General features: G+C 40.7%; 1 protein-coding gene across 3 annotated transcripts in view; it reads right to left on the bottom strand.

The window, feature by feature from the left end:
- The window catches only part of RNF220 (ring finger protein 220), a 376,648-nt gene that overhangs the window by 22,440 nt on the left and 339,251 nt on the right, over window positions 1–14,957 (bottom strand). For all 3 annotated transcript variants that reach the window (XM_042463245.1, XM_042463247.1, XM_042463246.1), the window contains one exon: window positions 12,159–12,237. In XM_042463245.1, the coding sequence (XP_042319179.1) occupies window positions 12,159–12,237 (79 nt within the window). The remainder of the gene's footprint in view (window positions 1–12,158; window positions 12,238–14,957) is intronic.

Raw genomic sequence — 14,957 nt, 5'->3', positions numbered from 1 at the left:
TTTTGTAGCAACATATATTAAGAGTGTTGTTCACCTGTAATTACAGTAGGTGGCTTATTTTGGCAATATGCCCTAGCCCCTGGTTGCCAAGTTATGAATAATGCAACGTTCCATAGCCTAATTTCCATGTTCCCAGTTGAAAATTTGGAAGAGTTGCATGCAAGGGTGCGTGTCTGCAAAGCAGAGGCCCTCTGTGTCGCAAATGCCTCTATTTTATACTTGCTTGCACAACTTGTTAATGCCACCAGCTGCTTGCCAAGTTTGGAGTTATCTGTTGACTAATTTAATCTTCATGCAAAGCAAAAGTGCTGTGTTGTTCTAGCCCACAGAGGAATCATTCTTCATACACTTGCATGCTCTATCACAGTGGCATGGAAGGAAAGCTTACTACCACAAGAAGGCATTCTAAGCTGTGTTTAGTAAGGACCTGGTAAAGATTCCCCAAAGAATTTTTCTACAGAAGAATTCATTATGCTGCTTTCACATCCTCATCTCCCTGCTGACAGGGAGCCCAGGAATATCTCTGTAGAAGCAAAGACCGAATACAAGAGTTGGCACTTGGCCTTCTCTGCCTTCAGGATTCACATGCATGGCCCGATCAAACTGCAGACAGATGGCACCATTGATCAGTGAAAAGAGTAAGGAGCCTCCAAGTCAGCATGATTAGACACATCTGTGGGGTTGTGGAACTCCCTCAGCCACTGGGAAGCATTTTTATTTATTATACAAAGATCAGGAAAGGCTGAGCTTGCACCAAAATTCTAAGTGCATAATTTGAAAAATTGTGTTCCCACTCAAAAGCTGAGAAACAGCTAACCAAACTTGGCAAGCATCTGGTGGCCAGAAGAGTCTATCCCTTACACAGTTGGAACAGGAATGGTGTACTCATGTTCTTTATTCCCCAATGTTTTTAAAAGTGGGAGAGAGATGTATTGTATTACTGAAAATCATTGAGAGACTAAATAACTGACAAGAGAAATCAGGGCATTGTTGCAATGGCAGATAAGGCTTGCTGATGCCCACTGTTAAAAAAACACAATTACACAAACCTCTGCAGTTGAACTGTATATAGCAAGGGAGTATTGGGCTGCTAAATTACTAAATCTAAAGATTTTTAAAAAGTGAAAAACACCACAGGATTTGAGTGAAGCGAGGACTTACACAGCAAACCATTAGTAATAAAAAACACCAATATTGTATTTGAAGCATTTACTAAGTTGATTTTTTAAAAACAACAGCCTAGTTTGTTAGTTCAGATAGCAAAAATTATGCCAAAGGGGAAGAAGAATGTCAAAGCCCATGGCTTCCTGAAGCATGTCCTTGTCATGCTAAACATGAGTCAGGGTAAGACAGTATCTTACCCTGACTCATGTGCAAAAGAGGGCAGAAGATAGGAAAGGAAGGGAAAAGTCGGAAGCTATGATACGAGAGGTGTCAACAAGACTAAGTACCAGTAATCCCCTTTGCTCAATTTGTTTGAGCTGTGCCTGCATGAAAGACCTGGGATAATATAGGCTCAGAGAGATATGTTAAGGTGCATCATTTAGCCATGGTTTATTGCTATGTGAAAAATGGTCGAGCTTCTCTCCACTATGCACATCCACTGGAATGGTCAGAAGGAGATTGGATACATCCACTTTTGTTTTAAACTCTCTCTCTTTTTTTTCATTTGAATGGAGACAGACTGTTTTTTTTTAAAAAAGTTAAAGTTTGTCTCAGAAATCTGGGTTCACACCCTGGTTTAAATCAATTACTAATTGTCCTGGCTCAAACTAAAATTCCATGCAGTTAATTTCCTCATGGCCCCACTGAAGGAAGGAAAGGGAAGGAGCTCATGTAAGCAACACTAAGCTGTGGTTTAGCTCTATGTTCAAACCAGGTGCTACTGTAACAGAGAGTGCTGTTGTGTCTTACGGGCTAGGCACATAGTGGCCTAGATAAACCTTTAATCAATTCTAGCACAGCTCTTACATTCATATAATACTGGCTTCAAATATCACAAAATGCAAGGAAGTGATCAATTCACTTATCTCAGCTCCATTATACAGTATTTAAATTTCATCACCTACCATGTAATGTGCACATTGTCTTCTAATGGGCATGCAGAACTATAACCTGAAATACCCTGATTTTTGGTTGACACTGATTAATTATTTTTCTATGCTGCCACAATGTATACCACCCCCAAATCTTATACAGAAGCTCCTGTTTCTGGGACCTATTCACATAGAAAACACACTTGTTCCAAAGAACTTCTACTCAGTTTTACAAATGAACAAGACTTCAGAAATGCTCCAATTTTTAAATGAAGAACTTGGTTTATTTTAGAGGCAGTGTCCAGTTTTATAGCTGGGTTTTGCTCCTGAATGGACATAGCACAAGCTCTTCAGGCGCAAATTAGACCTTCAGGAGGAACCAGTTGTATTTTCTAAGCTGTTTCCCCTCACCTGTGGGCTAACTCCAATATTTCACAGAGAATCATCATCCATCTAACTGAAATACTCTCTAACGGCCCATCAGCCTTGCCTTCTCTTTCAAATAGCCCAGCTGAGCACTGCACAGACTGTGATTTTTCCCCTTCTAAGATGTCTTACTCACTCCATAAGCTCAAGACTGACAGTCGAATTTCACACTGTGATAGCCCCCCATCGATTTTTCACTTGCAAGGAGCAACTCTACAAATTAAAGTTAACACTATTGTTGAAACTTTGAAATAACCGAGAAAAGGAACAGAAACATACCTGGACTACACCATCTTTACAAAGAATTCAATATATCGGGGAGGAGGAGGAATCTAGGAGTTAGAGCCATTCCACATAATTAAAACCCTTTTTCATAGAGTGCTCCTTTGAATGAAAAGGACTCTTATAAAGTCCAGAACATCTGAGGGTACATATGAGTGGGGCAATCTAGGAATGTTTGGTTTCTACAACAGGATGAAAGCACAATTAAAAATGTACAAAATAGTCTGGGACATTCCCTGGGGAAGTGCTGTTTGCCACCAGCAACTTTTTTAAAGCCCATGTGCACCTCTGCTTCTGTTCTTACTAATTCATACAGACTATGGTCCATTGGCCACAGGTCTCATGAAACTGAACTAAACCATAAAAGCTGATTAACAGACTCCTGTCACCTAAGCTTTTAGTTTCTGTGGAACATGCACTTAGGGACATTACGAAGCTATTGTGTATTTGGATGAGATTATAGCTACAAGAGTCTGTTGGGAGTAGAGAGGCAGCTGAAACATGGCTCCAAGGCTCAGTTATGAGTCAGAATGATTATAAATTGATTGCAAAGAACAGATGATCATTGAGGTTTCCAAATTATTCTCTAACTTGGATTAAAAATAATTTCTAAGTTTACAATTCCTACCCATCTATTCCCTCAAACACTTAACCTTCTTTCCTTTAAACTGTAGGGTGGGAGAATCTTTGACCCTTCAGATGTTGAACTACTCTCATACTATTGGCTAGTCTGAGTAAGGCTGTTGGGAACTGGAGTTTCATACCTGGAAGATCACTGATTCCTCAGCCCTGCTATAAACCCTACGTTAGGCCAATGCTCCAGTCATAAAAGAAGAATATACAAGAAGCCTATTTCATTCTCATCTGTCTATTAACTTGTATATATCTGGGCTTCTCAGGCTTTCTGATATTGGGGCCAGGCAATGATTTTTTCCACTGTGCCAGGGGCCAGCACCATATTGGCCCACTGGCTACAATTTCTTTTCTTTTCTATTTCCTGGAAAATGCACCAGATAACAGCAGCCAATGGCTCTGGGACCAGCACCGGTCCAGGGACCACCACTCTGAACAGTACTACTTTACAGGATAGTGACAAAATACCCCAGTATTCCTTGGGAAATGCTTTCACATTTCCCTTTCACAAGGGCTAATGATGAACCCTCTAGCCTACTTCTAGAAGGTACCAGAAAAGTGTGAAGGAGAGACTCTAGTTCTTGAGCCTGAAGTACTACTGTTTGTTCCAGTAAGTTGAATTTAGAACTAAAGTCTGAGAGAGATTAGCTCTGATTAAGAATAAAGTAGCATCTGGTTTGGGAGAAATTCCTTAACTTATGTCCAAACCAAAGTTAACATAAAGTTTGGATGCTTGACTTGTCAGTAGGCCTGAGTACTTTCTCAGCTTGACTTCTGATAAAGATGAGGAACAAATAACCAGTACCTACTGGGGCCTAGTGAAGGAAGCATAATGTAACTTCTTATGACCACCTGTTCTTTAACTCACTGGACAAGAAAAATACTACTAAAATACTCTACTGTCTGTACTAAGCTCAAGAAATCATTTAGCCAAGCTATTAGCCTTCCCTAGGAGCAGCCCAATTGTTTAGGAACACTGCTTAATCTCCTCTTAAGAAAACCACAATTAATGAAAACCACATTAAAATGCAATGTAAAAGCTATGCGAGAAATGATAAAAAGTCAAACCTTTATCAGTATGACTGGGCAATTATGAAAACATTTTCCCTCTTAAATTGTGAGCAACTCCTTAAGCTTCCAGATGTATGGAGGTACACTAGTATCATACACTCAATCTTGCTTACAGTAAACTAATGTGAATTACTTAATGCTGCCTAAGATTCTGTTTCAAACTGACACATCTTGCCCTGAAGGTAGTTAGCTAGTAAGTATACTGAACAGGACAACTGGGGCTTTAAAGATGTAAAACAGTGGTGTTGGTGCTGTTATTACTTATTTTTAACAGGCTTCTGCTTTTTTCCTTGTTTAACCCTATTAATCCCAAAGGATTTACTAGAAATACTTTTGTTTATGGAGATGGGATGTCTAAATTTATATTAACAATTTTTAGTCTCCCATTAAATAAATACAAAGAAATTTGATTTTGTCCATGGGAACTTAGCAACAGCAACATTTAAAAAAATCGACTTTACATATATGACTCCCTAAAAATACATTTTGTACAATTCTACAGGGGCTAAAACAGTAACTAGAATCACTAAGCATGGAAAACATACAGTCTCTCACCCCATCCCACTTGTCAATTATTTTGTATCAAAGCCAAAATGTTATCTGAAACAAAATAATTACACAATGTATATATTTGCTTAAATCTATGTAGTTTATTATGCATGTTACATCTGGGTATTTCCCTCATATGGAGTTTACTGAACTCTGACAAAGAGTTATAGCATAAATAAACCAAGCACATAAATGCTTGAGGTTGAAAATTATAAGTGGTCAATTGAGGCAGCAAAATGAGGTTTAAATAAGAATGGTTAAAAAAATTGTGGGCAAGGACTCACCACCTGTTCTTTGACAAATGGAACATCCCCCTATTGTACCTCTTTTCATTTCTGAGTGTTCAGCAGACACACGTGCTAGTGTATGTGGCTTTCCAGATACTGCTGGATTGCAACTCTTATTAGCCACATCAGTACAGCCAGTGGAAATTCTACTCCAGCAACATTCTTCCTCATTCCTGAACTGTATTAATTGTTTCAGTCTGCAAATACAACAGCTCCCTGCCTTGAACAAATTTCTCCTTCTTTCAGTAGTGGCAATAGATATATTTCTTGGTTCGCTCCTTCTGTAAAAAGAATAGGAACCATGATGCATTTGTAATACCTACACATGCACCTGAGCAGGCAAGATACTTGAACTGATATACTAACATTCCATATTCAAAAAGTCAAGAAATGGGATTTGATGTTTAAATGATATTATAGTAACCAGAGGTTTACTTTTTATTTAAGAAGACAAGTTCTGCAGCATAAATTCTATATTGCATTACTGTACAGGATATTCTCAGCTTTAACATTTGAAGTAGATTTAAGAAAATATAAAGAAATTCATGTGTGCATACATGTGTGTTTGCACACACACACACATTCACTGACCTCTCTCCTCTAAAACCCTCTTCTAAACCAAATAAGCTCCTTGCCCAATCAACCATGAGAAGCATGAAGAGTTATATAAAGAAGATAATTATAAAGGGATTTAATGCTTGGCGAGCGCAAATTGCCAAGGCTCATGACAAAGGTGGTGCACACGCTTGCTTAACTGGCCCAGTGCCCTGGCTTTGCTCTTATGTAAGCAGCACAGCCAACACGGCATCCCAAATGAGATTTGTTTTATGGAAAAGAAAAGTGTGTCCCTTTGCTCCTGGGAATGGCAGCTTGAGTCCCACCTCCCTCTAGTTTTGCTCCATTCCTGATTAATGATCTTGTCTGCCTGATTTATGACTCTCCCTGACAGATTAGAGTTTCCTCTTCAACCAACCCCCACATCCCCCACCCCAACCTCAGAAGGCACAGCCACACTCCACTGGAAATATTAAAGAATTATTAAATAAACATTCATACGTCATGTCTCTTCCCATCCTGAGCTCATCCTAGTCAACACTCAGCAGCCCCAGCCTGTTTGCTTTTCATGCTGACAACAAACAGCTGGAGTGATTCATGGAGAGGCTGGCTACAATGTTTCATGTCATATATCATGCTAGCAGGGCTCCCTGCCCCAACAGAGATAAACTGATCAAGCACAACGGACTGGAATGAATTTATGACAACACAAAATTGAGGAAAACAAATGGGAGGTGACCCAGTGGGGCACTAACCCAGACTCTTTCATTGGCCTGCAATCTAGTTTGGTGGCAGAAAGCAAAATTGAACATTGGCACTGTGAATTAAGAGGCTGGCTTCTTAACCTCAGAAAGCCTTGATTTCAAGATGGCACCAGACAACATGGCTAGTGTCTTCAGGGAGAAAAAGTGAGGGGTTCTGCAGCCACAGACAGGTGGGCTAGTTTAGCAGAGCATCACTGCTAAAATTCAGGGGCCAGCAACAGGGAAAGGAAAGCACGAAAAATGTGAGAAAAGGCTGATGAAGTCACATGGACACTGGCAAGAAGAAGAAAATATGACACCATGCCTTCATTTAATTTTAAAGCTGCCATAAAGGGCAAGGAGAAATTGTTCCCAGGGACAAACTTTTTCAGGCCATAGAACAAAATGCAATGGATTTAGGTTCCCAAGTCAAGGTCTATGGCAGGGATTCCATGCTGAAATTCAAGAGTCATAAACTGCTCACAGTTCAGTTTTCAAGGTAATTCCAGGGGGCTTGATTTTGCTTTACCTCCCTGCACTCATATGAAGAAGGAGATATATCTCCTTAGTAGAGCACCATGAAAAGACTCAATCTCTGGCATTTTCAGGTAGGGAGAGAATCACCATAAGTCTACAAAGGCAATACTAAGTTAGTTGGACAGATGGACTAATTTATCTTTTTGCCTGGTACCAAAGCTTTTTTTCTTATTTCCTACTTTACCTTTATAGTTAGTGCAACCTGGTTAAATCTGTATGCTGGCTTGTCTATGGCTTAAATGAACTCTTGGCTTGTTGGACTCACTGGATTCACTTCAAATGCTTGCATTCATTAGCAAGGCCTTGGTTGCCTTTTGGCTGTCCATCTCAACAGGGGCCCTTTCACAATATGCAACCATGGTGCAATATTCTACTTTAACTGCCATGGCATCCTAAAGAATATTATGATTTGCCATTTAGGGAGGGGAATCTAAAACTCTCAACCAGAGAGCTTCTGCCTCAAGTGCAAACTACAAACACCAGGGTTTCATAGGATGTTGCCATGACAGTTAAGGTGGAATTGTTCTTGTTATGTGCCTTGAAGTCAATTCCAATTAATAGCGACTGTCTCAAAGGATATTCTTGGTAAGAATTATTCAGAAGAGGTTTGTGCCACTGCTTCCCTTTTAGGCTCTAAGCATGTGGCTTGGTGAAGGTCATACAGTGAATTCCCATGGCTGAGCGAGGATTTGAACCCTAGTCTTCAACAGTCCTAGTCCAGCATTCAAACTACTACATCATGATGGCTTTCCTAAGTGGATTACAGGGCTGTAACAGTGTTGTCTCACAGCTATGACAGGTCCCCATATAATGGAATCTCTAGAACTACATTAGAAAAAGAGTGAGAAGGAGGGAAAGAAGGAGAGGTGTCTATACAGGACATATGTAAATAAAGCAAATACCTAAAAACACAAAATAAAAATAAAAGCATACATGCATACTGAATGTATATTGAGGTTAAAGTGCTGTGAGGGGCTTTGAAAGGGGACAGCCATTGTTTAATGCTTTGTGAATCCTACACCATGTACAGTATATATTGTATGTGTGCCTTGGTTATATAATCAAAGTGGCCCTTTCCAGCCCTACTATTCTATGACTTATGAATACATACTGAAACAATGCAATAAAAAAAAATTCTGTTTCACTATCAGCAGAAAACTACTGATGGTCTAGCCCCATAGAAACATAAGTAAATCACCCAGGGCTCTATCAGACAACACTGTCATAACCCTTTCAGAAAGCTAGAAGAAACTGCATCTTGAGTGGTTTTCTAGAACCAAGCACTTCATTAATCAGCCCTTTACATATTTTTCTCCAGTAACTATCATTAGATTAAACTACAGTCCTTTTTTTGAAAAATTAACTTAAACTTATATTCAGTTTTGGAAATCATGGATCCTTTCACATACAGCAAAAAAGTGAGAGAAAGCCTTCATCTACTCTGTTGTCACAGTGGCCCAATTCGGATATAATAATAAAAAAACTATAGTTAATTATTTTGACTGAAATAAGCTAATGGCAGGTTGTCATATGAATTTCAAACACAAGCTGGGAGAGATGGGCTACATGGGAAACTGTCAAGGTAGATCTGAGATTATATAAAGGAGGGATAGCCAATACATTTCTCTCTCTCCAAGGCAAGTTGCTTGGCATGCAAGAGACTCCACTACAAGAAGTCTGAAGCACATATTCCATTAACTTTCAACCCAAGTACATTAGCTGTGTGCCAAAACAAGGACAGTTTACTGTATTGTATTAGCTAATTAAAAAGATACTCTCCATGCCCAGACTTTGTTTTGGAAAGGGAAGAGAAAATGAATGTCATTCTTATAAAAGTAGGATCAATAAAGAGAATCACTGCTAACTCCATTAACCATTGTTCTAAATGGGCAGCCCAGCTGACACAGGTGATAAACCATGTGCTTCTAAACACTTTTTAAAATGCTAATCAGACGTTACATGGAGCTTAACACACTAATCAATAATGCCCAGATTTAAAAGCAAAAATTAAAGTTATGAACAGAAGGAAGTGATCCCACAGAGTGCTTGCCACAAGTACCACCCAAAACAAGAAAAATGAAACCAATTTAGCTCCAGATTAAGAACCAGGAACTGGAGATGAATCAATTTAGCTAGCTGGGCTGGGTCACCATATATCATGCCTTGGCAGTGCAGGTTGAAGAAGCTAGACAGTATGAATAAAAAGAACACCTTCCTTTTGTCAGGCTGCAAGGTCTGATCCCAGTTATCAATTAACTTAACAGAGCCCACCTCTTCCCACATAGCATTTTAGCTCCTTAACCACTGCGACACAAACTATTTATCACACAGAATCCCTGAGGAGTAAGGAAAGGACAGCACAGCTGGCACCTTTGTTTCTAAACAGTCTTGTTTCTTTCTCTGTGGAAGTCAAGAGCCTCTAACTAAAAGGCAGAGGCACTTTCTACAAGAGATTTCTTATCAGCTAAGGCAGAAATACTATCTAATGCAAAAAATAAAAAATAAAAAAGGCAGCTGACATTTACCTTCTTTCAGAAAGTAATGGAGGCTGAGAGCCAAAGTGTAATTTTTGACTTTGTAAGTCAAGAGAGCTTTACCTGCCACAAAAGAGCAGAGACATATTTCACAACAGAGAATTACTGTATGAGGCACTTGGGGAAAGTTTCAGGTCCCTCAAGATGTACTGAATAAAGCTTTTTGAATAATTGAATCAAGATGATGATGTCAATTCATCATTTGGACAAGTGTTTTTAAAAAATGTCAAACCTTGTTCTCTAGGATGCAGGACAAAAATACTTGGGAGTCACAAATTAATGCAATGGGCAGACACTGCCTGGTAAGACTGAATTCTCTTATCCCCATGGAAAATGGTATCAGAACCTTGCTGCACACTGCATGAAAAAATGGCAAAACCCAGTTGTTGCAGCAAAAGAAGCCAGTACATGTTAGCACAACTAAATTAAACTGCACACATGCCTCATTACACCATAATCTCCCCCTTACATATCCCTCTCTTAACGTCTACCGCTGATGTTTTAGGAATTCTATAACCCTGGACTTGAATTCCTTGGTATACAACTGAAGGAGGCAAACAATGTCCTGATACACTGAATTTAGTTGGTATGTTAACCTAGAAGAACAAGGTTTAAAGGGCTCATATAACTAAGAATTTCACTGTATCTCAAGTACCGTATATACTTGACTATGAGAAGAGAATTTTTTGCCCCAAAAGACCTAGCTCAACTTATTACGGGGCAATACAAGCTTCTTCCACAGCTTGGCTATCTCCCGGGCTGGCGAGTCCTAGGGGCAAACTCTTGCTACCTCCTTTTCCGTGGTCCCTGTGTCCTCCAGAAGCTGGAGGACACAGAGATCGGGGAAAGTCCTGGGGGCAAATGCTTGTTCCCTCCTTTTTCCCGCTCCCTGCGTCCTCCGGAAACTGGAGGATGCAGGGATCTGGGAAAGGCTGGGGGCAAATGCTTGCTCCCTTCTTTTCCCCAGTCTCTGTGTCCTCCAGAGGCTGGAGGATGGAGAGATCTGGGAAAGGCTGGAGACAAACACTTGCTCCCTCCTTTTCCCTGGTACTTGTGTCCTCCAAAGGGACAGCCAAGCTGCAGAGGAGGAAGAAGAGCGAAAGCTAGCCTTTGAAGCTCCCTCCCCAGCTCAGCTGTCTCCTAATGGGACAGCTTAGCTATGCAGGGGAAGGAAGGATACTGACACACAAATTATACCCTCACCTTATCCAGGGGTCATATCAAAATCCCGGATTTTGGCCCCAAAACCTACTCTTGACTTATACATGAGTATATAATGTAGTCTGTTCTAAGGTTGCACTCCTCATGGCAAAGCTCAGGGCCACTGGAGACTCCCGGTCCCTCCAACTGCTGCTTCTATTTCCCATTGTCATTTTTATTTGCATTGTCTTTCTGTCTCTCTTTTTCATTCTCTAGCCTTACTCTGTTGTCTGCTTTAGTAATAGACTGGTTAACCATGATGTGGACTACAAGAAACCTCAAAGGTGAGGGTCTGTCAGTAGTAAAGTAGCTGGGGGAAGGAGAGGAAATTTTGTTGGGTGCCTTCAAGTGTTTTCTAAATTAGGATGACCCTATAATTTTTTAATTTTTTTGCAAGATGTCTTGAGTGTTTTTTTGCCTTGGCCTTCTTCTGAGGCTGAGAGAGTGTCACTTGCTTAAGGTTACCCAATGGGTTTCCCTGGCTGAGCAGCCATTTTAACCATAATCTCCAGAATTGTAGTCCAGTGCTCAAACCATTACACCATGATGGCTCTTGAGAAAAATACAGCAGCAATCAAATGTAGTGAGGAAAGAATACAAGGGAGCAAAGACAAGCATAATTTGATGACTGAAGAAGTCTATGCCACAAGGGCTGGAAAAAATACAAAACTGTGTATAAGCATGCACAAGACAATACTTGCACCTGACTACAAAATTTTTGCAGAGTATTCTTTCAGTGACTAGAAGAAAATTAATCCCAATCCAAGGACCAAACGAGCCTGATGGAATTTGTCTGTTAACTTGGTGGATGATGGATACTTAGATGATATGAGGTGGGGTGGGAAACAAAGTTCTGAAAAGGCCAGCAAGGTTTGATGTCCTATTCTGTTGTTTAGGTGGGGGCAGGGTGAAGGAAGAGAGTCCCCTCACAGTTCAGTTAAGCTTTTCCAGTGGCAGTGCCTGAAGCCAAAAACATGAAACATATAATCAACCCTTCCACTTCAGAAGCAACATACCAAAATGGAGATTTTCCTCTTACAGAATGAAAAACAAAAGGATACGTGCGATTCTGATTTTCAGTTAGGTGGAGAGCTAATACTTTGACTAAGGATTTTCAGTTAGGTGGAGAGTTAATACTTTGACTAAGTTAAAAATTGAAAATATTTTCACTTGATATATATATATAAATATATATATATATGAGAGCTAGAAGGATACCAACAAGGCTACTACCATATGCTATGCCTCTGCTACAAGGCTCCTGGCAATTTCTCTTTCCACCCCTACTACAGAATGGATACTCACTTCTCTATGTCACTGTTCTTGCAGGTCTTTTGCATAGGCTCTTGTTTACTGCTCTCCCCATTACTTGTTGATGGCATTTCTGTAAAAGAAGAGCCCAGAATCAGTGAGGTAAAGAGAAGAGCCCAAGATTAATTCACATACTTGTTGAGTGAAACCAAAAGATGAGTTAATTGTTCCATTGTTGGGTCCTGAAGAGAAAACTATCAAGTTGTGCAAGTTCCACCCTTGTTGAAGAATCCAAAAGACAGGTGTTGCAGAATTATTCAAGATACATTAATGACTGGTCTAGTACAACTGACTTCTTCTTCTTCTTCTTCTTCTTTTATATAGTGCTGTAGATTTGCACAGCGCTGTACATAAAAACAACAAATATAAAAGAGTAAACCTGCCTATGGCGTACAATCTAAAAAATGATAGGATAATACAAATAAAACACATAGCAATACAGGAAACAGTTCAATAAAAGAGGCAACAAAAAGAACATCAGACATCAAGTGACAATCACGCAATGTCTGGGAAAGCTTCTCTGAACAGGATGGTCTTCAACTCCGTTTTAAAGCTGGTTAAAGAAGTGATGGTCCTTGCTTGCGAGGGAAGAAGGTTCCAAGAGTGAGGGGCAGAAAGTGAAAAGGGGCGAATCCTAGATGGGGCAGAGGAAATCCTGGGCTGGGACAGCCGACTTTGACTACCAGAATGGAGGGCCCTAGTGGGAAGGTGAGGAGAAAGAAGGTCTGATAAATAAGGAGGGGCCAGCCCATGGAGGGCTTTAAACGTTGACAGCAGGAGCTTGTACTGAATACAGAAAGGGAGGGGGAGCCAGTGAAGGGATGCCAACAAAGGAGAGATGTGGTCAGAGCGGTGGGCGGATGTGATAAATTGTGCAGCTGAATGCTGGACAGAAATTAAAGGACGGAGGTGAAAAAGAGGAAGCCCAGCCAGGAGGATGTTACAGTAATCAAGTCGTGAGACCACTAAGGCATAGACCAGAATCTTGGCAGTAGAGGCGGAGAGATATGGTCGGATTTTGGCAATATTATATAAAAAGGATCTACAAGCCTTGGCTGTGGTCTGGATCTGAGGGATACACGACAGAGAAGAATCAAAGATAAAACCAAGACTGTGGGCTTGCTGGACTGGTTGAATAGAAATGTTGTCCATAGAGACAGAAAAGGAATGTTGAAGGGTGGACTTAGGAGGAAAGACAAGAAACTCCGTCTTGGACATGTTGAGCTTCAAATGCCGATGGCACATCCACTGCGAGACAGCTGTGAGACAAGATGAAACTTGCTGTTCAAGCCTTGGAGAAAGGTCAGGGGTGGAAAGAAACAACTGGGTGTCATCGGCATACAGATGGTAGGAAAAACCAAAAGAGCTAATGAGTCTACCTAAGGACAGTGTGTAGAGAGAAAACAGAAGAGGACCCAGAACTGGGGAACTCCAACAGATAAGGGAACAGAGGATGAAGTCTGACTACCTGTGACCACTGCAAAAGATCTGTCTGACAAATAAGATCTAAACCAGTCGAGAACAGAGTCTGAGAACCCAAGGTGAGTGAGTATATCAACTAGAAGGCTGTGATCAACGGTGTCAAAGGCTGCAGACAAATCAAGAAAGATGAGAACAGAGTAAAGACCATTAGCCTTGGCCCGTAAAAGGCCATTCAAGATCTTAGTGAGAGCTGTCTCTGTAGAATGCCTTGGGCGGAAACCAGACTGAAAGGGATCGAGAATGGAGTTGGCTCCAAGAAACTCAAGACAGTGAGAATAAACAACCCGTTCCAAGACCTTAGAAAGGGAAGAAGAGAAATCAGATGATAGCTAGACAAAGAGGAGGGGTCAAGAGAAGTTTTTTTAGAATTGGGGAAATGAGAGCATGTTTAAAGTCCGAAGGGAAAGGCGCCTGTAGAGAGAGAGAGATTGAAGATATGGAGAAGCGAGGGCAGAAGAGAGGGAGCTATGGAAATTAGAAGACGAGTAGGAATTGGATCAAGAGAACAAGTTGCAGGTTTGGAAGAGTTCAGAAGTGTAGAGAGTTCATCCAGAGAAGCAGGAGGAAACACAGAAAATTTGTTAGGTGAGGGCAATAGAAGATTATGAGCAGAAGAAGAATCGGGAGGGACTATCTCAGAGCGAATAGTGGTAATCTTAGAGATGAAATAATTAGCAAAGTCATTAGGAGAGAAAGATGAAGAGACAGGAGGAGAGGGAGGTTTAAGCAAAGTGTTGAAGGTGGAGAACAGACGCTGCGGGCGCCTCTTACTGGCGGAGATCAATGATTTGTAATAAGTTTGTTTTGCTATAGACAGGGTGAGAAGGAGGAAAGAACAAATTTGTAATAAATCAAGTCAGCCCACTGTTTGGACTTTCTCCAAAGACGTTCGGCCGCTCTCGAGCAGGACCGGAGAAACTTAATGAGGGGGGTAAGCCAGGGCTGAGGCCTAGTCTTAGAGGAAGAAGTGCGTACAGAGACAGGGACAAAGCAGCCAAGAGTTGAGGAAAGAGTGGAGTTAAATAAAGACATTGCTGAGTCAGCAGATTTCCCAAGATTTAGGGGAGAGAGAGAGAGATGACTCCAGGGTCTGACCAAGATGGTTAGTGTTAACAGATTGAAGATCACGAAAATAGCTTACCACACACAAAGCTGTTAAATCATAGTGCTATGGTTTATTCAAAAGCTAATTATGAGTTTGGGATACCAAATTCTGAACATCTGCTTCAAACTATCAAATTATCTTCTCCCATGCAATAGTAACTGGACACCTAGTAAGTTTGCACTTTAGATTTTAAGACTGCATTTTAG

This window comes from Sceloporus undulatus, chromosome 4 (assembly GCF_019175285.1).
Source record: "Sceloporus undulatus isolate JIND9_A2432 ecotype Alabama chromosome 4, SceUnd_v1.1, whole genome shotgun sequence".
NCBI lineage: Eukaryota > Metazoa > Chordata > Lepidosauria > Squamata > Phrynosomatidae > Sceloporus > Sceloporus undulatus.
The sequence above is the reverse complement of the archived record's forward strand: the minus strand, read 5'-3'. Positions and strand labels throughout refer to the sequence as shown.